The 26,363-nt window shown below is 35.1% G+C and overlaps 1 protein-coding gene across 1 annotated transcript in view; it reads right to left on the bottom strand.

Moving 5' to 3' along the window:
• Window positions 1-25,452, bottom strand: part of CPB1 (carboxypeptidase B1) — a gene marked incomplete at its 3' end in the record, with an annotated part of 34,688 nt that extends 9,236 nt beyond the window's left edge. Inside the window, exons 1-9 of the mRNA XM_084231471.1 lie at window positions 25,305-25,452; window positions 25,121-25,196; window positions 17,587-17,711; window positions 9,251-9,350; window positions 9,059-9,160; window positions 8,118-8,219; window positions 5,347-5,457; window positions 5,171-5,261; window positions 3,984-4,186 (exon numbers count right to left, since the gene is read on the bottom strand). Of these exons, the coding sequence (XP_084087597.1) occupies window positions 3,984-4,186; window positions 5,171-5,261; window positions 5,347-5,457; window positions 8,118-8,219; window positions 9,059-9,160; window positions 9,251-9,350; window positions 17,587-17,711; window positions 25,121-25,196; window positions 25,305-25,375 (981 nt within the window). The 5' untranslated portion in view covers window positions 25,376-25,452. The remainder of the gene's footprint in view (window positions 1-3,983; window positions 4,187-5,170; window positions 5,262-5,346; window positions 5,458-8,117; window positions 8,220-9,058; window positions 9,161-9,250; window positions 9,351-17,586; window positions 17,712-25,120; window positions 25,197-25,304) is intronic.
• Window positions 25,453-26,363: the final 911 nt, after the last annotated feature.

The following is a 26,363-nucleotide window of genomic DNA, read 5'->3' as shown; positions in this document are numbered from 1 at the left end:
TCCTGTGCTCAATAAATGTTAGTAAATGCAAAGATATGGACAGGGTTAGAAGCCTTTTAAATTTTGTCTCCTAGTTTTTATTTCCTCTAAAAATAAAGTGGTTATACAATTCAGTATTTCATTATCCTTTAGAGTTTTAGAAATGTAAGAGTATTCTTCTAAATTCTCATAAATTTTCTTTTAAAGATAGTGACAGTTTTATATTAAAGAAATCACCATTGAGAACTGGGCTGTCTATGAAGATATTGGAAACTTATAGTGTATGTGAAATCAGTTTGCACACTTTTAGAAAATAATATAGATCTGTTGAAGATATATTTTTTGCTAACCTTCTTAGTAATCTATGTTATTACTTCTCCTGTTCTTTTACTTCGCTGATTCTGCATACCCGTCTTTGCCTTTCTTCTCTCTGAAAGTTATCTCATGATATGAGTAATTGTCAGTAATCTACATATTAAGATTTTTCAGAAATGAAGCCACATATACTTTTATCATGACTCAGACATCAAAAGATTGCTAGTAATATCAAAAGATTCATATTTGGGCTGGGAATGCTAATCTAAGTACAAAATAATTTCCTTGAGTCGACTTATTCGCCTTTAACACTTTTTTGCTATAATGCATACTTATAAATTTCATAACTCTAAAGAGAAGAAAAATCATATATATATATATTGAATTCTGTATAAGGCAAAGTCTGCTTTGCATTTTTCCTTTAAGAAAATTCTGAGTTATCTGTAATGTGATATGATGCCAAAAATTTATATTTTTAATCTTCTTATAATGAGGGTCACAGTTTTCTAACTGAGGATTAAAATGGAGGCACAGGATATGGATAGGTCATTCATCTTTCTAGATTGACTGACTTTTTCTCTTGATATTCTCATTACAGATAAAAATAATTAAAAAAAACCAGTATTCTTCCTTATTTTTGTTACACGTGTATTTGTAATAACACTACAGTTATGATCTAGCATAATGTGCTTAGGAAGTAAGTCAGTTGGAATTAGCAATGAAAGAATCTAGTTATGTTGCTTCGGGGTGTTGAACTAAATTTAGTTCCCGAATAAGTCAATAATAAAATAACATTCACCTTATGTAGTAGAATACAAATATTTACTTTAAGAGACTAGAAAAAATTTTAGTCATAGAAAAAAAAGTTGGAAATCAAAGTAACTTTTAAATCAATGACTGTGATGTAAGTAGAACGAACTTTTGCATTTTAGCCACTTAACTTAACATGCTTTGGAAAGGATAAGAAGTAGCATGTACTTTTCTTTAATTTTTAGATAAGATTATTCTGTGGCTAGTTTTTTTTTTTTTTAAGATTTTATTTATTTATTTTTGCGTAGAAGAACTGGGGTGTAGGCCAGAGGTGGTGAGTGGTGGGTGGTGAGAGGATTCACCAGAGACAAAGTGGGGAGCAAAGCAGGTGGATTTACTGAAATACACTGCAAAGGGGAGCAGCAGACAAAACAGTTGAAGTCTGCTGCATCTTATGTAGGTTAGCTCCCTGGCTGAGCATTGAATTCAGGCCGTAGAGGCAATAGTGCTGAGGTTTAACCCTTAGGCCACCAGAGAGGCTCATAGTGCTTTTTTTGAGACTAGATCATGAATATTTTACTTTGATTTAATTCTGTTTATTCCACTTCTTTGTTAATTAGAATTAAAAACAGTTATGGAGGATAGGGTTTCTAATATCTCATTTACTATTACCTCATTTTCCTTGATTATAAATGAAGAAATGATTCTTAGAGAAGAATATCAGTGGCTCACATTCTGGTGGATAGGTTTCACACCACTTGGGGTGTGATGTGTTTTGGCCCACAGAACCTGCTAATACTGTGTTTTGGGTCTTTTTTTCTGGATAAAACTACCAAAGAAAGTAGCAAAAATTATTTATTATATTCTAAAAGTAGAACTTGGTTCATTTTTTTAAAGGATAATTTGGAGATTTTTAGAGTAGCCAAGACACTAGATATTATTATTGTATGACACAAGGCTTCGGCAATATCTTTGTGTTTGTCTCCAACAGCAAGAGCAACAAGAGAAATATAAACAATTGTCACTATGTCAAACTAAAAAGATTTTATACCGTGAAAGCAACTATTATTAAAACATGAAGACAGCCAATGGATAGCCTTTTGAATGGGAGAAATAAGGGCTGATATCCAAGATCTACAAAGAACTCATACAACTCAACCAAAAGAAAATAAATAACCCAATCAAAAAAATGGGCGAAGAGCTTAATAGGCACTTTTCCAAAGAAGACATACAGCTGGCCCACAGAAACATGAAAATATGCTCATCATCACTTATTGTCAGGTAAAATCAAATAAAAGCCATAAAAAGATACCATCTCACACCTATGAGAATGACCCATATCTAAAAGACCAGAAACAACCAGTGTTAGTGAGGATGTGGAGAAAAAGGAACCCTTATACACTATTAATGGGTATGTAGATTGGTCCAGTTCCTATGGAAAACAGTATGAAAGTCACTTAAAATATCAAAATAGATCTACCATATGATCCAGCAATCCCACTCTTAGGTATCTACCCAAAAAATGCAAAACAGTATATCGAAGGGATATATGCACTACTATATTCATTGCTGCACTTTTTACAATAGCCAAGTTATAGGAACAATCTGAACGCCCACGGACACATGAGCAGATATAAAATATGTGGAACAGATACATGCAATGGAATACTTCCCAGCTATATAAAAGATAAACTTGCAATTTCCAACAACATGGACAGAAGTGGATGGGATTGTGATAAGCAAACTAAGTCTGAAGGAAAAAGAAACACAAGGGATTGTGTGACTTATATGTGGAATATAGAGAAATGAACAAACATAAAGCTCAAATAAAACCAAATCAATAACAAATTCTCACTATAGATTTGAGGCTACCAGAGGGGGAACAAAAGAAGAAAGAGCAAAGTGGGGAGTGTGCTCAGTGGGCTGTGATGGAGACAATTGGTACTTTGGAGGTGGTGGGGGTGGTGTGATGACATATAACTGAGGGGTGTGATTTTGTACCTCTAAATCATATAGTGCTATAAATGAATGTAGCCTTAATAATAAAAATAATAAAAAAAGTTACTGGGTCTTTAAATTTATGCATTTAGGTAAGTCATATAGAATCATTGTCTAATGTTTTTAGGAATGTTTTTTCCTTTTTTTTTTTTGGCAGAAATCATCTGCTTTAAATCTTCTACTTGCTTCTTTTGATAATTGGTCCCAACTTTTGGGAACCAGATGTTCAGTAAAAAAACAGTGTTTGAAGAATTCAAACATGCTTGCTAAAGAATGTATGAATTGATATATTTATTAATATGAATGTTATAAAACCCATATTATTTAACATATTTTATGATTTTATCTGGATTCTCCAAAAAGGTTGCTAGTTTTCATCAGGACAGTTAAATTTCTTTGCATTGTTCCCTATATCTTATGAGGATCCATTCAGGTCATTTTTTCAATGATTGATTGACTTCTGTGTCCCACTAATTAAGCAATTTTAGGATTTCATCATTAACCTCATATCAACCAAATATGCCAAATTCCTAAAGACATCTGCTATAATTTGCCTTTGTGAAATCCAACTCAAGCCAAGTTGATAAAATTGACTTTCTGATGAAGATTTTGTTTAAGATTGAGTAACTTTGTTGATTATTCCATATGTGTCTGAAATCATCATGTGAGTCAGTGCTGCCATAAAGCAGAAGGAAGCAGAATTATTTTCATTTTGAAGATCAGTAAATAAACTACCTGTGGTGAACCATTTCCTGCATCAAAAAAATCATATTTCTATTGGTCAATTTATCTAGCCAACTCTAGATTCCCCGTAAATCTGTATGTTATTTTGTTCCTAGTGCCAAACATCAATCATGGAACTTCCAGAAATTACATTTTTTTCAAGATTAAAATTTTAAAAAATTTGAGTGAAATACCAAATCTCTACTGTAATTACTTACCAACTCAGCATTGTCCTTGGAGATTTTGTAATCATAGGAATAAGGATAAAGCATCATCTGAGAATATGAGTGGATGGTCAAATAGGCTTTGATAGAAGAGAGGTTTTGGCGGATGAAATCAGCCAGGGCATGGGTCTCTTTTTCAGACTCTGCAGCAGGTCCACAGTAAGTGTCATCACAGGGTCTATTAGAGGCTCCGATTTCTGAAAAAGACATATATTTTGCTAATGGCAACTGGTCACCTACTGAATTTCTCATAGGGCATGTTTCAAAGTTTTAAATTAGGGAGTTAAAAATAAGTTGTATTCATGAAAGTTCTTTTAATCATACTCATATATGTATATACATTGTAAAGTATATACATTTAGTCACAAGATTACTGACAGGGTTAAAAAGTTGCATGTGAAACCCCCAGTGTGTCCCTCTGTTGCATTATATAATAAGATCAATATAGTATTAAAATCACAAGTCAGGGACAAACTAATATCTGTGAGAAATTTCTGTATTACTGTAGAGTAGTGCCCCCTTATCTGGGGTTTTGCTTTCTGCAGTTTCAATTACTTGCAGTCAAATATGGTCAGAAAATATTATGTACAATAAGATATTGAGAGTGAGAAAGAGAGAGGGGGGAACATTCTAAGTGTTATTGCAATACACTTAAAATTCTACTTTATTATTAGTTATTATAGTTAATCTCTCACTGTACTTAATTTATAAATTGAATTTTATTATAAGCATGCATGTATAGGAAAAAAGAGTATATGTAGGGTTTATTGCTATCCATGGTTTCTGGCATTTATGGGGAGTCTTGGATTGTATCCCCTGTGGGTAAGGGGGAGACTACTATAATCATTTTCTGAGAACTGAATTCTAAGATGATAATTATACAACTGTTTTCTTTAAATATTTTTTATTTAACAATGGTATCCTCTAGATTGAACATTTGACAATAAGATTATTCCTGCTTTGTTCAGTGTTAATTTTCTAGCACAGCACAGAAAAGAACAAAATAGGGCATAAAAATATTTTTATTGACTGAATAAACAAACTATAGTATATGCTTTTGAAAGTCAAAACTCCAAAAATTTTACATTTTTCTTGATTTAGACATTATTGTGCTTTCCTATGTTATTTTTTCTCTTATGATTTTCAACAAATGTGTGCAAAATGGCCAGTCAGATACTTACTGCACCAACCAGCATTGAAATTTCTGTTGGGATCTGTGCCAATGCAGGAAGACCCAGGATGGGTGGAGCGGGTCTTTCTCCACATTCGGTTCTGAAAATGGATTATATGGTAAGGACAAATATAATGCAAAGTGGTTGGTTTTAATTTCATCAGCTCTCAATATTGGTTCATATACCTTTGTCCATGTGTACACGTAGCCGTCAATATTGACAACAGGCAGGACATAAAAGTCTAACTTTTCAAGAAGATCTGTCATGTGGATCTCATGTCCATAGGTACGAACAGCCTGTATATGAAGTATAAAGCAGAATTTCATGGAAAAATGGAATGTACAATGCTGCTAAAATTTACATACTGGATAAATGTTTATTTTGGTAGAGAAAGCAGTGTCTTTTATTGAAATGCCCACTAAGGTTATATGATGCCAATTGGATATACAACACATCTAGAACAAAAACCATGTTATTATTTTTTATTTTAATCTTTTACTTTAAAGTGGAACAAGAATTTAATGAATTTAGATTTTTAAAGAACTTATATATTTACTTTCTATGAGTCGTCACGGTTATTATTATTATTATTATTTTTTTTAGTTAGGCTATGAGGATAAGACCTATTCCTAGTTATTAAGGAATGCCTATAGAAATCTGTGCATGTTTTGTGTAGAAATTGAAAACTTCTGTAGATATTCTTTTAAGAGGGAGTACCCAACATGGAAAGAGAAAACTTCCATTTAATAAGTGAGTTCACACTGAGGGATTTTGTGGAGTCTCTCACTCACCAAAGATCCACACATAATGACAGACAGAATTCTTAATCCTCTTTTTCTTTAAGAAGGGAAACCTGTTACAGGACTATTTGTCTGTGCTAAGTAACATGGAGTGAAGTAACTTATCTCCAAGTGAAGGACCTCATATCCTTATATTATGTTCTCTGAGTCTCTGGGATTATATTAATCTTAAACCCAGATACTCCATGCATGTTTGATGGACTATAAAATCTTCAAATTTTCTATGTAATAAGAGTTTTTATATACACTTTGTAACTCTACACATGTGTGTTCATTATAATAACACAATAAACATGTGTTTTTAGGTAGGAGAATCTATAGAACCATGTTCTTTTAGTGGTCTATGATTGGAGATAACCAAAGTAGGGACAGAAGTTCTTTTTTTTTCTAGAGGGTGGATGATGAGATGCCCACTAAAGTTACATGATGCCAATTGGATACACAACATATCTAGAAACAAGACTGTAACAAATAGAGAAGTGCCTTAAACAAAATGAATTAAATTGCATGTAATAATATACTTACACTTTAAGAACATTTTGATATTATAAACTTTTAACTCTGAAATAATTTTATACTTCCAGAAGAATTGCAAATACAGGGAGGTCCCATATACCCTTCACCCAGTTCCCCCTAGTGTTAACATTTTATATAAATAACCATGGTACAGTCATCAAAGTGAAGACATTAGCATTAGTAAAATACTAAAAACTGAACTATGGACTTTATTCAGATTTTAGCAATTTTTCCACTAATGTCCACATTCTAATCTAGGATCCACTTTAGGATCCTGTGTTGCATTTGGCTGTCATGTGTTCTTGGTAGCCTCTTATTTGTTATAACTCCTTAGTATTTCCTTATCTTTCATCAGTGACACACTTGAAGGGTACTGGTCGGATTATTTTGCAGAAGTTTCATTATTGGGTTTGTCTGAATTTTTTTTAACAATTAGAGGGATGTTATGCATTTTTTGGAACAATATCACTAAAAATGATGTGGCACAGGATATGGTTCTAGGGGGTGCATAATATCAGAGAGTAGAATCATTTAATTTTATGTTATACTGATGAGGTTCCTCGTGATAATAACCTGTATCAACTGGATCAGAAAGTTTCTGCTAGGTTTCTTTACTGTAAGTTTTGTTTTGTAATTTAATACTTACTTTGGGAGAGACACTTTGAAAGTGCAAATGTCTTATTTCTCTAAACTTTTAGCCATTATTTTTTCCTGAAATGATTATTACTGTGGTGTTTTAACAGAAATTTTCTGTTTTGCTTATTCTTTGTACATTTATTAGTTGTAATTCTTCTATGAGAAAAAGTTGTTCCTTCTCTCTCCTTATCTGCTGAGTCATCTATTTCTATCAATATGGGCTCAAAATTAAGGTTTTAGAGTATCTCCTATCAATAGAATTATAAGGAATGAAAAACAATTTATCATTTAAAGAGGGTAAAGTGTATTGTTTCCTTTTATTCTGTATACAATGATTATTATCCAGGAGCTAATGAGTAAGTTTGTGGTTTATCAACAATTATTAACTTTAATTAATTTATTTTTTATAATTTATTTATTTATATATTAACTTTTAAATTGCCTATCTAAAATAGAGCCAGTTAACTTTACCACCAAACATAGATAAGAAAGTTCAGGTGAATGGAATTCAAGTAAATATAATTTGCTAACTATTTTAACATCTTGCCATATTAAGGTCTCCTAGTGAAAGTTGGAATTAATATAAAAAATGGGAACTTGGGGCTCCTCTGGTGGTGCAAGGGATTAAGATGCAACCTATGAAGCTATCCAAAGCCACTGCAGCACAAGTTCGATATCCGGCCAGCCAGGGAGCAACTCACATAGTGCTGCAGACCTCTCTGGACGCGTCCGCTGCTCCTCCCAGCAGTGTACTTCAGTCAATCTGCCTGTTCTGTTTCCTGCTCTGTCTCTGGTGAATCCTCTCAACCCCCCCCACACCTCTGGCCTTTACCCCAGTTCTTGTAAGCATAAATAAACAAATCTTAAAAAAATGGGAACTTGGAATTATGAATTATTTTTTCTGTGTTATTTTTCTCTATTATTATAGTTAGGTTATAAAGGATTGTTTGGATTGAAAATATACTTTCTGTTTCCCTCTGCCCAAAATCACTCTACATACTGACCTCTTTCACAAACCACTGGCAAAAGGCAGGAGAAATCCACTCTCTGGCATGGAAACCACAGTCCATGAAAATGGCAGGCTTATTTGATCCAGCTTTGCCAATCTATCACAAAGAAAAAGGAAGGGGAAGCTGATACATTATATTTCAAAGTTAACATTTACTACCTGTCTGGTTTTGGACATAACAGGTGAAACTTGACAGCAGCAAGAGATATATCCCATGATTAAATTAAAACATAATTCTAGCACAGAATGTTCTTGCCTCTAGACACTCACAATGTTTGAGCTGAAGACTTACATGGCTGTTTATTATTTTTATTAAGCTTGACAGCTCGTATTTTCAGAAGATACTTGATTACCCTGCTTAATTGTACTCACGTGGAGGTTATTTTCAGCTGCTATTATTAGGTGACATGACCAAGACAACTGGATGAGTAATTAGAAGTAATCATGATTGTTGCTAATCTTGTAAGAATTTTTCTTCTCTCTCACTTATTCCTTGTCTTTTTATTTTCTTCATTAGAATTACATGACAAAATGGCATTAGAGGATGACAAAAACAAATTATTGATATGCTTTGTAATGTTGTCTGATAGACAGAAGTTTATGAACCTCTTTAGCAAATGGATTTGCAAACAACATCTGGGAGAGAAGAATTTTATCAAGGTAGATGATCATTTACATTGCTTACAGGAATGTGGTTAAATTTATAGTACTTTTATTATTTTATTGCATTTTTTCTTCTTGAATAAATCAAAATAATGATTGAAAATCCACATATGATAAAAGAAAGTGGGGGATCTGATTCTCTGGGGGATGCAGTCAGGGAAAGACTTATAACAATGTTTGGGATCTGTGTGTCTGTAAAACAGATGTTAACATATTAGAATTCATTGATACGAAGCCCTGAGACTTGGTGAGGTCATGGTTAAAAATGATTACCTTGAGGACGTACATATTGCGTCCTTCAAAAGTGGTTCCGATGACACTGCGAGAGACAATAGCTGGATTCTCACTGGCGATTTGTTCAGTCCAAGCCTCGATCTACCAAATGGAATAATTTGTGGATTAATGTGGTGTTCTTGGTTCAATTCTTAAAGCAATGTCTATCTAAAAATCATGTGCACTTCATACCGTTTCCCAGTTGTTGTACTTGACATAACTGTGTCCAGTTGCGCGGACCTGGCTATCAAACTGGGTCTCCAGTGCAGATCTCAGGTTGTTGATTAATACTCTGCAATAAAACAAGGTAGGGGCTCCGATTAGCACATGTGGGACCACAGACAAAGATCCAGAGTGATTGCTTTAGTGAATGGAGTCACATGTGTCCTGCTGCTCTTCAACTTGACCTGTTCACCACAAAAAAGAAGTAATCCCCTGAGAAGGCTACTGGGTGTTATAAGCAAGGCTGGCTCTTCCTTGGCATGAACATCACATATTTGAATGTTCTTGGGCTCTAAATTTGGAAAATTATTTCCTTAGGTACCTAGAGCACTCTGAATCAGGGGTTTGGGCTGCCATACAACAACATGCGCTTGAGCCCTTTCTGTGGTCTCTTTAACCTTAGTGCTTTCCTGGCTTCAGCACTGAAAGTTGCATGTCTCAGGAAACTACTCAGTCCCAAATATCTTGATGAGTGGAAATTCAGAAATAGTAACAAGTTTAAGATTTATTAGGCAAAATATGACTGCAGTTAAGGAATTAGTTTTCTGCTTGCTTGTCCTTTAACTGGTTTAATCAACCTACAAATAATGTGTAGCAAGGTTATACGAAAATTAGTGATAGAACCTTTAAAACCTGCTTATTTCTATAAAAGATTGTTTAGTAAAAGTTTTAGGGCAAAGCACAGGCGTGGATATGTGTAACTTATTTCTCTTTGGTACTATTGAGTAGAATGTATACAAGTAAGATTAGAATGGATAAATCTTTATGAAGATTAATGTCCTTGATCATAGCACTGTGACTATTCAGGCAGAGTCTAGTTTGCAGAAACTTCTATCATCCACAGTCAAGCCTTGAAATGTTTTTATCTGACATGCAGAGAATTGCAGCCACACATCAAATGTCTACTTTTCTTCCGGCTGCCCCAAGGACAGTCTGATGAAGTATGTCAAGGACATCCTCTGAACCTCCCTCCTGGTTTCTTCTTCATTACGGTAATTTGGACATGACTTGTATCTGTTTATGGAAAATACAATAACTTAATATTAAATGATATTTGCTTCCCAGCAAGAAGCAAATACTGTCTTACGGTCTTAACCATCTTACAGTAGTATTAAAAAAGAAAAGGAGCAGATTAAGAAGCATATTCTGTGGAATGAAAATTTTCTATTGAGCAGCAGCCATTAGTACTTTGAGTGTCTTAGGTCCCTTTAACTGCTATAAATTACAACAAATTTGTGCTTGAAACAATGTAGAATTTATTATTTTATAGTGCTGTAGGGAAGAAGTTCAACACAGACCTCACTGGGCTAAAGTCAAATGTCAACAGGATTATGTGTACTGTTCTCTGGAGGCTCGAAAGATACTCTGATTCTTTGCCCTTTCCACATCCCAGAGGCGGCCCATATGCCTTCCTTGCCTCTTTCACATTGGAATCCAGCAACTGTGGTTCAAATCCCTCTCACTTGGCATCATTCTACCTCCTCTTCTGCCTCCCTCATCCACCTTTAAGGATTCTGTGATTACAGTGAATCTACCCAGACAATCCAGGTTAATCTCCCTATTTTAAGTGCTGTTTAGCAATCTTAATTCCTTACTCCTTTTTGTCATATAATATAACTTATTCAGATATTTTAGGGATTAGGATGTAGACATTTTTGGGAACCACCATTTTGCCTGCTACTGTTAGGAACAATGATAAAAATAAATGTAATAATTATATTCTACAACCTAAATTGGATTGTTAGGAAATAGGATCTAAATAGAAGGAATCCAGAATCAGATTTGAAAAGATCAACTTTATGGTTTTACCTAACTCATAAACTGGCTTCAGAAAAGTCATTTAATCACTGGGCTTTAATTAAATTATTTAATTAAATATATTAATCAACTTTAATTAGTCTTCAATTAAATTAATTAAAATTTTGATTTTTCAAATGGCACATTTGATTAGCTGATATTCAATGTCCTTTTCATTTCTAAGATACAATGATACAATGACATGACTCAAATCTGTAGATCTTGGTCAATTTATCTAGATGTCTCAAGAGTTTATGAAGAAAAATAATTAAGCTATGGTAAAGTTTCCATTTACTGTTTTCATTAACTCCAGGAAAACATGGAGGAAATTAACACTTAGAATAGAGATCGTTTAAGAAAATGATTTTCAAATATAACTAAAAACTAAAACCAAATCAAAGCAAACTGAAACAAGCAAAATAAAAATTGTGAAACCTTAGATGAAATCAACTGACAGAGGGCCTCCCTGGTGGCGCAGCGGTTGAGCACTGAGTTGTGAAGCTGCCCTCAACCTCTGCAGCGCCTGTTCGAACCCCGGCCACCGGGAAGGGTCCCACACGGTGCACAGACCTCTCCTGCCACCTGCTGCTCCCCTCAGCAGTGTACTTCGTCAGTCTGCCTGTTCTGTTCCCTGCTCTGGCTCTGGTGAATTCTCTCACCCTCCTGCGCTTCTGACTGTACCCAGTGCTTGTATAAATAAATAAATTAATAATAATAAAAAAGAAATCAACTGACAGAAACCTTTAAGAAAACAGCTATACTTCAAAATCATCAATTTGAAAGAATAAATCTTGCTTAACAAAGATGAACTACTCTGCCTCAACCACAGAAATAAAAGTCTAAGAGGAAATGGTAAATGCCATCTACTTTCATTTTAGCAAGCTTTTTCCATCATCAGTGAGCAAGTAAAATGCCATCTAAGTCACATGACTTCTTATTGTGTACCCAGAGAAAATAGTTAATTGCTCCCAGGCATTGCATAGTCTCAAGACTTTCACTAGACATGTGCATCTAAGGTCATGGTGATCTCTGATCTGTGAGGACCCAGTTCATAGTGCAGAGGGCAGTAGTTTCTTTTGCATCTAGTTTTCTTTCTACTGCACCCAATCCTGAAATTCAAATTATTTAAGGGAATCAGTAACTATGTCAGGGTTAGTGTTTTGTTTGGTACTAAGATGAAACATTCTTTTGGAGTTATTACTTGTTAAATATTAAACATTTTCATCAATAACCAGGACAAAGAAGCATAAGATAACAGTTAAATTTATTAATTTCACATCTAGTAACTTGAGAAAGAGCATCAGAATGATGCTCTTTTTTTTTTGCCTGAAGGCAGGGGATTAACCTCAAATGATCCTTTCCAGTCCTATGATTATTTGATGTTATTAGATTTAGAACATAGCACTACTTTAGCTATATTACAAAATATCATTACTAAATAATGAGCTTCTATTCTTGGAGATTAAAACAATGCCTCTTAATGTAATAGGGACCACATTACAGCTCCAAAATACAGAAGCACATACACTATTTTATACATTTATAGGTTCTTTTTATAGTGCCATCCAATTTCTTAAAAAAAAACAACAGGCAAATTAGATGATAGGGACTCCCAACAAAGCAAGGAATCAATGCCTTAGAGACATGACTCATTTTTCTTCTTTCAGACTCTTGAAAATAATTTGATCAATTCTTGGACTGTTGAAGAATACTACTATGAACCCATTGCTATCCAAGGACATATTCCTGAACCTAAAACACTGAGATAAATGATATTACAGGCAACAATTAATCTCTCCCTAGATTGGAAACTGCAAAGACTGCCCTTTTGCAATTTGTAGGAAGGACTCCTGTGGCAGGCTGCCCACTGAAAAAGTTCTGTCCACTTGGCTCTGGAACCTTAAGTTGAAGATTAACACCATCCAATTCCTAGTCTTTCTGTACCTAACTGTACAATGTAAGAATTAAAAAAAAAACAGTTACTTCCTCTTCAGATTTATTGTTTGTGTATAGGAAGGCTACTGACTTTTGCGTGTTGATTTTGTATCCTGCCACTTTACTGAACTGATTGATGAGTTGAATTAGCTTTTCTGTGGAGTTTTTGGGGTTCTCTATATATAATATCATATCGTCTGCAAATAGTGATAGTTTGACTTCTTCTTTTCCTATTTGGATTCCTTGGATGTCTTTCTCTTGTCTTATTGCCCTGGCTAGGACTTCCAGTATTATATTGAAAAGCAATGGTGAGAGTGGACATCCTTGTCTTGTTCCAGATCTTAATGGAATTGCTTTCAGCTTTTCACCATTGAGAATGATACTGGCTGTTGGCTTGTCATAGATGGCCTTTATGATGTTGAGGTATGTTCCTTGTATCCCAAGAATCAAAAAGACCATCCCTTTTGTTATTGAAACAAAAAAAATCAAATATTTGGGAATAAATCTAACAAAAGAGGTAAAGGACCTATACAAAGAAAACTATAAAACACTGTTAAAAGAAATAGAAGAAGACACAAAGAAATGGAGAGACATCCCCTGCTCATGGATTGGAAGAATAAACATTATTAAAATGGCCATCCTTCCAAAAGCAATATACAGATTCAATGCTATTCCAATCAAAATTTCAATGTCATTCTTCAAAGAAATAGAACAATTATTGATGAAATTCATATGGAATCACCAAAAACCCCGAATAGCCAAAGCTCTCCTGAAAAAAAAAGAAGGGAATGGAGGCATCACACTCCCAGACTTCAAACTATACTACAAAGCCATAATCATCAAAACTGCATGGTATTGGAACAAGAACAGACATACAGACCAATGGAATCGAATAGAAAATCCAGAAATAAACCCACAGATTTATGGTCAACTAATCTTTGACAAAGGAGCAAAAAATATGCATTGGAGCAAAGAAAGTTTGTTCAATAAATGGTGCTGGGAAAACTGGGTCGCTACATGCAAAAGAATGAAGCTTGACCACCACCTCACACCATACACAAAAATCAACTCAAAATGGATTAAAGAACTAGACATAAGACCTGAAACCATAAAATATATAGAAGGAAATATAGGCGAAACACTACGTGATTTGCACATCAAAGACATCTTTATAGACACATCACCCAAAGCAGTGATAGTGAAGGCAAAGATAAACAGCTGGGACTACATCAAATTAAAGAGCTTTTGCACAGCAAAAGAGACAATAACAAAAACAAAGAGAAACCCCACCAACTGGGAGAACATTTTTGCACCCAACACTAATGATAAAGGACTGATCACAAAAATCTGCAAAGAGCTGATGAGACTCAACAACAACTAAGAAAATAATCCAGTCAAAAAATGGGCAGAAGAGCTAAAAAGAAACTTCTCTGAAGAGGAAATGCAAATGGCCAACAGGCATATGAAAAAATGTTCAACATCACTTGCCATCAGGGAAATGCAAATCAAAACTACCATGAGATACCATCTTACACCAGTGAGAATGGCACATATTAAAAAAACTAGCAACAACAAATGTTGGCGAGGGTGTGGAGAAAAAGGAACTCTTCTGCACTGTTGGTGGGAGTGCAAACTGGTCCAACCACTGTGGAAAGCTGTGTGGAGATTTCTGGACCTACTAAACATAGAGCTTCCACATGATCCAGCAATTCCACTCCTAGGTATTTACCCAAAGGACACAGAAACATCAATTCCAAAGAACACCTGCACCCCTATGTTTATAGCAGCATTGTTTACAATAGCTAAGCTTTGGAAACAACCCAAATGCCCAAAAATAGATGACTGGATCAAGAAGATGTGGTACATATATACCATGGAATATTACTCAGCATTCAAAAAAGATAAACACATGCAATTTGCAGCAACATGGATGGCGCTGGAAGGGATCATGCTCAGCGAAATAAGCCAAAAAGAAAAAGAAAAATACCGGATGGTCTCACTCATAGCAGGAATCTAGAAAACTTAAATAAGGGACCAGGAAAATGAATAACTATAAGATAGTGAAAATCAAAATCAACAAAAAACTATGAACCAGAGACACTTTTAGGTGGGCGGGAGGGGAGGGATTGGGGTCAGAATGGGGGGGCTGCAATTGTATGGGGAATATAACAATAAAATTTATTTAAAAAAAAAACAGTTATTTTTTTGGTGCAGACATTTTAATTTTTCCCCATGGTAATTCATAATCTGATTAATGTGGCCAAATGATACAAGTCATAGTGAAGAGGGTTGGAACACCCCCAAAATCTGAGAAGCTATTTTGGAGTAACGTGTGCAGCAGATGGTTCCTGTTACGCACAAATACAACTGCAAATTCTTGCTTGCAGGAACCATCTAAAAACATTAGTTACCACTCGAGATAATAATGGGCTTAACAGGGTCTGCTGGGGCTCACAAAGATATTGCCGGTGAACAGAATTTCTAGGGATTTACTTAATATTTAGAAAATTATATGCTACAAATATGTCAAACAGTGAATAGAGAAGCGAAAATTAATGAATTCATAACCATCAGGGAATGTCTTATGTTCTAGATGAGATAACATTCATTCAGTTCCCCAAAAATTTACCTATTACAAAAAAGACATGAAGTTTCCACCTGATGAAAGGAGATTGGTATATAAATAGAAGACATTTACTACTTTGTGATATAGGTAGAATTAGGACATCATTCAGGTAGCGAGAGTTAGCTTATTTATAGTTGCTGAAATTTCTTTTGTTTTTCTTAAGACTTTAAGAAACTGCCATCCTTTTTAAGGTTACTGGAGGCTCCTAAAGGTTAGGATTTTAGAAGTCTTTCCTAATGTAATAAGAAGAGCAAAATATCAAAGACATGAATCATAGTCACATTTTGGAACTTAATGTATTATATCCTGTTTTAAAAAGACAGTCAATTCTTAAGGTCATATTTTGACACTTCCCTCAGGCAAAAGCAGATAGTTAAACTGTGTGAAACATGATAATGGGGTTAAACATAACAGTTTCCATTGACCTTTAAAAATGTATAATTTTCCTCCATACAATAGTAGATCATAATAGCATTTTCAGCAATAGTACTCCCAATTGAAATTTATTTACATATGGTTTTATTTCATCTTCACAACATCCCTTTGGGGGAGGCATTATATCTTTGTTTGATGGATAAGGAAACTCAAGTTCAGTAAGGTTAAGCAAATTATCCAAGGTCACACAGCCAGGAAGTTGCAGAGCCAGGGTTTGAATCTGGTTTGTTTTTGTCCAGACCACTAACTTGCTTATTATGCTTCCCTTCTGATGGAATTTTAGATTTATAACTGACAATTCTAATAACTTCATTGGCATAAATGCTATTTTACATTTTTAAAATGTGAAAAACAAGAAAAAATTCTAATGTTAAAATTATATAGGTCACATTTTTCAAAATACAATAAAATCCTTTGGGTTTATGGTGGGAGATTTTGGACAAGCATTCAAATGTTCAGGACTGAAGTCCAAGACTACCCCCATTCCTGTCTGATCTGTTGTCTGGAGGAAGGATCATGCTTTGGAGGAGGAAACCATTTCCTACCTTCCACTTGTGCAAATGCCTGCAGGGTAATGTGGACTCTCACAGAATAAGATTTTTCTTTGTTTTTGTCTGGCTAACTCCAATTCATCTTTCAGTTTTCCACTGAAGTTTCATTTCTATGCTGCATCTCCCTGGTCCCTAGACTTGGTCTGTTATTCATTTCTAGTTCTTTACCATTCTCCACATATATAACACATTGTATGTAATAGTCTGTCTTTCTTTCTTTGAATTCTATCTTTCTTTAAAGACACTCCTCTGTCATCCCTCTCAAGTGGGTGGGGCCATTTTTGGCTTTTTTGGTACTTGGTACACATAGGCACTCACTCTCTTTTCTTGGATCAATACATAGGCAACTGCTTGTACTTGAGAGGACATTCTCATCTTAAAGGTTTAGATGGACCAGTTTGGTACTTAGGGTGAGAAGAACCTATTTTGCCAACTCTTATCTAGGCCTTTGGAGAATCACGTTCCTTTCAGGGTTTTTCTCCATGTGATCTATCATTAGAGAAGACGATGGAGCTTGGGGGAGGAAAGGGCAGAAGAAATTCTCAGTCTGACTCTAGTCTACTTCTTAATCTAAAAGAGCATGAAGAGCCCTCATGATTTACCATAGGTCTGACAGCTCACCTGGAAAGAAGATTTCATATGATTTGGAAGTAGAACTGTATCTGGCTCATAATAAGAGTGTTCATTGATTTGGACTATAGTTTATATATCACTTGTAATATAGTAGCAGATCATATATCTGGATGAGGACTGGGGGTTCAAGAGGAAGAACCATTTTTATGCAATCAAAACACAGAATTCACTAGGCCTGATGTCTTAAGATTTGGAATCCAGGGCCAATTCCACCATGATCTATTTGTGGGGCCTTGCTTATGCTCTTGGTCTTATTTTAATCTTCCCAGAGGCTTAGATGACAGCATACATGGGGAGAGAATTTAAATAGTCATAAAACATAAGCTTACTCATAATTCAGTTCATTCTGGTCCAGAAAGTCTTCCACAGTGACAGCATCATCTGCTTTTACACGGAAGTCAACTGTGCTGTGAGGTTTGATTTGTGTGGCAGAATCTGGTTTCCAGAAGTCAATCTAAATATGGAATAAGATACATTGGACAACTATAATTCCACTATGAACTTTTATCAGCTACTACACTGTTGATCTACTCCATTGAACTATTTTCAAAATCAAATTATCCATGAAATTGCTTAAAAATATCCCCTTTGAGTGAACAAGGGTTGGAAGCAAGCCATTAGATGTCAATAAACATGTTTACACATATATCCATAGCCTTAATTGATTATCAACAAGCATGAAGAACATATAATTGTTTCACACAATGCTAGTTAATTGCAATATTCTATAACTGCTGTTCTCTACTTACTGATTTTCTGGAGCAGTTGCTTATTGTGATAGCAATGTTTTTGGGAAAGGATAAATATGCTGAATGAATGATGATGAATTAACTAGCATCACAAAATTTAATGGAGTGAAATTGAGTTTTCTGCTTTACTTTTTAATGGACTTATTTTATGCATTTATCTTGAAACTCAAAGCTATATATCACAGTTATATGTGGAACTGGGAGCGTCCCTTGCCTCTGGAGAATATATCAGACAGGAACATGTGTCTTTTCACAATGGACATCTTGGCATCATGGCAAAAAACTAAATACCCGGGAGGATTCAGTAATGTACTGATATTTTCATTTGTTCAATTATTAACCAGCTATTATTGACAACCTACTATGTGCTAGGCTTTGTACCTGAGACTAGGAATACACTAGTGGACAAATCTCTTATGACCTTTTTCCTCATGGGGGAGATTTTAGAGAAAATTGTACACAAAAAATAAAAAGATGACATATTTGATGATATTAATTTTTTTTCTTTTTGACATGTGGCTTTAAATTTCCTTTTCCTGTGGAAAAATATTAAGAGAAGACATGCTGTCACTTGTAGGTGTCTGTTTCCTATAATTTTCTTGACCTGGAAGCCTGAAGTGAACAGGCTATTGGCTCTTTCTCTGCCCCCCTGTGTCACCCATACCCTATTTAGATGTTTATGGACTATTTCAGGCTGGGAATTTGACAGGTGGTTTAGAACCATTGCTTGTAAATTTGGAAGGGAGTTTGGGAAAATTTAGAGGTAGTTTAATAGAACCTGATGAGGTGCGATATTAAGATGACTTAATTTTAGATATACCTGTGGAGGGAAATGCAAATCAAAACTACAATGAGATACCATCTTACACCAGTGAGAATGGCACATATTAAAAAAACTAGCAACAACAAATGTTGACGAGGTTGTGGAGAAAAAGGAACTCTCCTGCACTGTTGGTGGGAGTGCAAACTGGTCCAACCACTATGGAGAGCTGTGTGGAGATTTCCTGACCTACTAAACATAGAGCTTCCATAGAGCTTCCAGCAATTCCACTCCTAAGTATTTACCCAAAGGACACAGAAACATCAATTCCAAAGAACATCTGCACCTCTATGTTTATAGCAACACTATTTACAATAGCTAAGCTTTGGAAACAACCCAAATGCCCAATAATAGATGACTGGATGAAGAAGATGTGGTACATATACACCATTAAATATTACTCAGCATTCAAAAAAGATAAACACATGCAATTTGCAGCAACATGGATGGAGCTGGAAGGGATCATGCTCAGCGAAATAAGCCAGAAAGAAAAAGAAAAATACCGGATGGTCTCACTCATAGCAGGAATCTAGAAAACTTAAATAAGGGACCAGGAAAAAGAATAACTATAAGAAAGAAAATATCAAAATCAACAAATAACTATGAACCAGAGACACTCTATGGGGGGCGGGGGGTGGGGAAAGGAGAGATTGGGGTCAAAATAAGGGGGTTGTAATTGTATGGGGAATATAAAAATAAAATTTAAATAAAAAAATAGATATACCTGTGGAGAATGCAGGAGCCAATATCTTATCTTGTTAGTCCTCAAACCACTATAGAAATCCAGTGGGTACTGAGTCATGAATCAGGGTCATAGAAACTGTCAGGGTAATGGGATGCAGGGACACTCGGCTCACATCAGGAGGGATTCCAGGAAATAAAGTGTTAGTGCTGTTGCAGTAAGGTGTTGAAAGGAGAGTATTGATGATTTGGTATGAATTGGCTACAAAAAGTCATCTAGTGAGTCAAAGATGAGAGGAAAAAGATGAGAGATTGAACGATAGTGGAGGAAGTATGAAGACATACTGTGATAAGGGTAGAGAAAGCAAAGGGGTAGTAATGAATTCTAGTTAGCAAACATTGTAAATAGAAAGGCAATAAAAAAGCATATTATAGGAGAAAACAAATCTTAAAAAGTTGAGTCTGAATTCGTGTTCTTAATAGACACTTTTCATTCCAAGATGGGCTAACAGAGGGAGTGGTGTCTTTAGTATAGACCCAGAGGTTTGGAATTTGTAAAGCACATAAAGCCCTCTAAGCATCTGTAGACAATTTGACAGCCCTCCCCATACATAACACAAACTGCTCAAGGGACTCCTCACTGCCAAGATCTGCAACTCTGTGCATGAAAGCTCTTTCCCTCTAGAACTGGAAAAAAAAAAAAAACCAACAAAAAAAAAAAACAAAAAACAAGCTGACTGCTTCAGGCAGGCAAGATGGATAAATAACTCTTTCCAAAGAAGTGCTCAACCAATGACCCTGGAAATTTGATGACTAAATAATCCAATTCCCTCCTTCCTTAGGTAACATAATTCTGAAGCATGTCATTTGCACCCTTTCCTAAAGTATCCCTGCAGGATTATACCCCAAGTCAATCCCTATGTAGCTGGTTTAACAGTGTTCCCTTTGTTGTCTGCCTTTTATTCTTTGTATCACATTCCATTTTTCTACAAGAGCTCCCTGCAGTTCTCAAGTGTAATATTTGTCCTTGAATATTTGCTTAAGTGTTGGCTCTGGAAAAACCTATGATAGATGCCAGCTTTCCACTCAAATTAATAAATCTCAATACAATATCCTTGATGACAGTTCTAACACAATCTTGAGTACATTTAGTACCATTTCAGAACAGCTTAAATGCCTTATGAGAAATTTTCTTTCTGATATTAACCTGAAGGTTGCTTTCTTAACTTGATAACCTCTTGGCCTTTGGTTTTGGTTCTGCCAATTATTGAAAAAGAGGATAAATAGATAGTGTTACCTTCAAGATTACACATGAGAATGGAGGATTCTTTAAAATGGATTGAAGAAATCTCCAAAATATACTTAACTGAAAACTTACAGACCTAATCTGAGGTTACTTGAAAATTTCAGTTTGGCATGGAGAAAACTGGTAAGCAAATACACAATGTCTCATACCGTGGCTTCAAACAAATATGGTGTATATTTAACTATACTGGCATTAGTGTGCAGTAGTTATTAGAAGAAATGAAACCAAAAACCTGGAACAATTATTTGGCTTCATCGCTGTTTGCCAGTGCATCAAGAATGCATATAAATGATAAACTGAAAATATTAGCACAAGACAATACATGTGAATTTCAGTAATTATCAAGATCTTATGAATTATATCTAGGTTTGAAATATGCAAGTGGAGTAAATAAAATGTAAGATGTGAGGAACTGAGTTATATATTAAAAAGTTATTAAAGTGTGGTTAAGAATTCTAATTCCAAGAATATGAGTGACAGACACATAAAGAACATTTGTTGGAAGACAAAGTAATATTTTTAAGTGATAACATTGCAATTACCAACTTAATCATTCAAATGGCAAATATCTAGAGTCCTCCTAAGACATATCATAAAACTAACATAAAATCATGATGAAGTAATGTATCCACCTTACATAATTTTAGGAATAAGATGCATATATAAAAGAATAAATATTTGTAATGAGTGTCTTTGGTGTTGCACACACTGTACAACTTTTTCTTAACATTTTTTTGACTATAAGTTGGAAATCTGATAGGATTCATTTATCTTGAAATGTTCCTATCTTGTTGGGAGAGGACGCAACTTTAGGTCTGATTCCAGTTAACAGAGAGGAACTTACTTGTACAGTGGGAGTCATAAGAATATCAGAAGATAGTCACTAAGTTATTTTGGGCATAAATATTCACCTTATCCTACAGAAGCAGAGTTCAAAAAGTACAGAGAAGACAAAGTAGTTTTTATGCTGACTGTCTCCAAGGAATGGAGACATAGAATCTGATTGCAAGGATATAAAACAAAATCCTTAGTATAGAATTAAGGATGAAAAGGGATTTAAGGATTAAGGATGAAAAGAAATGATTTTCCATATGCTATAATCATAGCAGAAACGCCTTCTTTCAGGCCCAATGTCCATGAGGAGGGAGGTGATTATGCTGGTTTGTAAAATCCCAGATACGATGATGATAGTAACAAACACATAGTTTTTACTGTATAAGAAATTTCTAGTGTTCCATTTATAGTAATACTTTAAAATATCACAACAATCTTATAAGATAAAAACTATCATTCTCCTAATTTTTCTTTTCTTTTTTTTTTTTATAGAGGCATGTTATTTATTTATTTATTTGTTTGTTTGTTTGTTTGTTTATACATGCACTGGGTACAGTCAGAAGCGCGGGAGGGTGAGAGAATTCACCAGAGCCAGAGCGGGGTGCAGAGCAGGCAGAAGGACCGAAGTACACTGCTGAGGGGAGCAGCGGGCGGCAGGAGAGGTCTGCGCGCCATGTGGGACCCTCCTCCGGTGGCTGGGGAGCAGCCGGGGATCGAACCGGCACCGCAGAGATCGCGGGCAGCTTCGCAACCCAGCGCTCAACCGCTGCGCCACCGGGGAGGCCCTCATTCTCCTAATTTTTCAAATGAAAAAGTTGAAACCCAAAGAGGTGTCCAAAGTCCAGTAAGTGGTTGAGCCAGGAATTGAACCCTCAGGTAGTCTGAGTCCAGATTCTTTGCTCTTGACCACCACAAAATGTTGTATTTCTGATAACTAAAAAGATACCACAGATGTGATTGCAGCATTTTCTCAGTAATCCTGGAAGAGTCAGAGTTTGAAGGCATCCCTGAGGGGGCAAGATTTGGATTTCATAAACAAGAAAACAGGTGAATCCCAGAAGTAGGAATTCTTCGGGGCATGGCAGGGATCTGGCAAAACTGCAGAGTAAGCTGGAAGCAGATGGATTGTGAATGCTTATAAAGGAAGTAGTGGTCCTTGGGAGCTAGAACAGTTTAAAACAAGAATAAGTCAGCTCAATTAACTTTATCTTATTACTGGAAGAGGCCACAGCCAGATAGAATTCTGAATCTTGGCTCTCAGCAAAGTATTTGACCAAATCTTTGCATTTTATATTCTACTTTATAAGCTGAAAAGTGGCAGTGTTAGTAGTAGGTAACACCCCAATAATGTGGCAAGTTGAACTTACAAAGGAGAATAGGTTAATTTATCACTTTTAGTACTTAACACTGTGTCTGGAACATTGGAGACTCCATGATAAATATGTATTGCATGAATGTACCATGAAGGAAGCCTCTAATTCCCTGCTGATCCCTGACTTACTAATACTTTTCTGTATCAGTGACAAAGATAAAAGTCAAGAAGGTATGCATATCAAGCTTACTGGGAATGTGCAAGTCAGGGGGAAGAATTATTTTTCTGGATGAATGGATTCATTTTTAAAATGACCTAAACTTGCTATAAATAAAATAGGTTGTCAAGATCAATTTTAACAGGGTAAATCTAAAATCCTACATTTAGATTAAAAAAAATCAATTAGGCAAACACAAAAGGAAGAATACCTTGCTGAGGGTTATTCAAGGGGAAAAAAATAACAAAATTGTTTCGAATTGCCATAGGCTTAATATAAATTAAAAATGTTCTCCAACCTGTTCAAGATGTTGAAAAGAATCTTTGGCCCCATTAATAATTGTCTCCTTCACAAATGAAGGCAGACACTGGTTCCGCAATATGTATCAATCAGCACACACTTGGAGATCCATTGTCACTTCTGAGAGCTACATGTTATAAAAGAAATATGGATGGAAATCCTGAGCTAGGTTTAGAGGTGACCAAATGATCAAGTGTCTGTAAACCGGTGCTAAGAGAAATGATGGCAATCTTGGAACAGATAAATCTTGAAGGTAAGCCAAATGTTTGGATCAGTTAGGTCAAAGTTAGAGAAGGTGTATTTCATCTCAGTATAACAATTTTGTAAGGCAGTTGGGCTACTCTGAAAAGTGGAATTCCTACTATCCTTGAAACTACTCAAATGGGTTTTATTAGGTCTAACAACCAGAAATACTATTTCCATTCCATGGTGGAAATGTATTTGCATAGAAGGCAGGAATACATGACTCTATATTCACTCCTGTTCTAAACATTTGAACCTATTTCAGATCATCGCATTCTCTACACTCTTATTTTTCCCCCTCCACATCTATACTAAAAAAGTAACTGTAGAAAGAGAAAGATAGATGGATGGGTGGGTAGATGGATAAATATAGAGTGAATATGTGGATGGATAGACAGATATTTAGAGGCCAGTAGATTATTTTGATTTATATATTCATGAAAAAAAACAGTGTTTACTCAAGTGAATTTTTTGTGTGGTAAGTAATAGCTTTCTGACATATATATTACATATATAATAAAACAGTTCTTAGCCCATATATAGAGGATGCTAAAGTAGCATAGACATTTTGGTTTCTTGAAAGTAAAGTATGGAAATCATTCATGACTTTTTATTCCCCATCTCACCCGCTCACAACTTCCATGATATAAAAAGTAGAAGAGCCTGAACCAAGGTCAGGAAGTTGTTTGATTTGGAATGAAAGGAAATCAAAGAGAGCAGATGATACATGGCATGTGAAAATAAATTTCAAGTTGGACAGAAGCCCAGTTTTTTTTAGTAATATCCAAGTAGACCATTTTTCTCTTTTGTCTTAGAAGGGAAGTGACTGTGTATTAGATGTTCTCTGACCTTTGCTATAGTTCCAACTCATCCAGTTGTCATGCTTTGTCAACTGTTAAAAGTTCCTGTGGATTTATAATACTCTAGGACTTATGGCAATTAAATTAGACATCTAAAGAAGGCACTGCAATATTAAATGCTTTTTGGGTTTTTATTTCTTGTCAAAAAATGTTATAGGTAACTTTTCATGTCATATTTATTTGATGGCATCACAGTGCAATCTAAGATTTTAAAGTTAGGGTGCAGGGCATCCCTGGTGGCCCAAGGGGTTAAAACAGCACTATGAAGCTATCCGCAACCACCCTATCATGAGTTCGATCCTTGGCCAGGATGCTAATGCACATGTGCAGCTAACCTCTCTGTCTCACCTGCTGCTCCCCTCAGCAGTGTATTTCAGTCAGTCTGCCTGTTCTGTTCTCCACTTTGTCTCAGGAAATCCTCTCACCTCCTGTACCTCTGCCTATACCCCAGCTCTTGTTTGCATAAAAAATAAATAAATCTTTAAAAAAAACAAAATAACGTTAGTGTGCAGCAAATCCATAGTATAAAATTGTCATTTACCTGGGTGATGCTGGCTAACTTTTGGAGTAATTTAATCTGATCTTCTTCTTCAACATTGACACGAAACACCTTCTCACTGCATGGTAAAAAATAGTAGCAGAAACAGAGAAAATTTAGCAGTGCATTCAAATTTGGGGGCCAGCAAGGAAGAAGGATTTGTTCATTTAAGTTACTGCTTACTTACCCTTCAAAGTGCTCACCAGCATGGTGAGTGGAAGCTAGAGCCACAGACAGGAGAACCAAGAACACCAACATTGTGCCTGATTAGGTCATTTGGATTAATTTCACCTCCTTTTATATACTGGGGTGTTATTTGTTTTCTTCTTACTAACAGGTATTATCAAGTCTTGATTAATGATTTTTCTATCATTATTGCCTTGGTAGCTGTGTAAAGTATGAGAGGATATCTCCCTTAACACCTGTGGCAGTAGAACAAACAATCTCAAGTTCAAATGATCTAATTTAGTTGTTAGACCTTGAATATCCTGGAAATAAATGAGTTTGAATAAAGCCTATTTTGAAGTCTTTTCATTTTGAATTGAAAATTATATACAATTAATTTTATAATATAAGTTTAAGTTCAATGAGTTTTAACAAGTGTGTAACCTATGAAATAAACATTACTCTAAGAAATTCCTTGGGGGCATCTTTCCAATCTATTTCTGTATTCCTTTCAGACAACCACTATATGGATTTCTAGATTCACACATTAATTTTTCCTGTACTAATATTTCATGTAAATGAGGTCATATTTTATATACTCCTTTTTGTCTGACTTCTTTCATTCAAGATAAAGTTTTTGATATTTATTACTATTTTTGTTTATATATTGTTTTTTCTCTTCATTAACTAGTAGTATTCCATTTATTAATATATTACAAATTATCCATTTTTCCTACTGATAGTTTTTGTAGTATTTCCAGTTGTGAGTTATGAACAAAACTAAAATTAAACATTCTTGCACAAGTTTTATGGTTGACATATTTTTCTCCTTTTGAGAGGAGGTAACTATTTAAGAGTGGAATTGCTAAATAATGTAAATAAGTGTTTAACATTAAAAGATTCTGACATGTATTTTTCAGTGGCTGTACTGTTTTAATTTTCTACTAGTATCCACTTATTCTGAATTCCTTCCAACATTTTATTATTACTAATCTTTAACTTTTGCAATTCTAGTGAGTATGTAGTAGTAGCTACTTGTGGCTTTATTCTGTGAAACAGGACATGAATTAAGTAAAAATAT

This window comes from Talpa europaea, assembly GCF_964194135.1.
Source record: "Talpa europaea genome assembly, chromosome: 4".
Lineage (NCBI taxonomy): Eukaryota > Metazoa > Chordata > Mammalia > Eulipotyphla > Talpidae > Talpa > Talpa europaea.
This window is presented reverse-complemented; position numbering and strand designations above follow the sequence as displayed.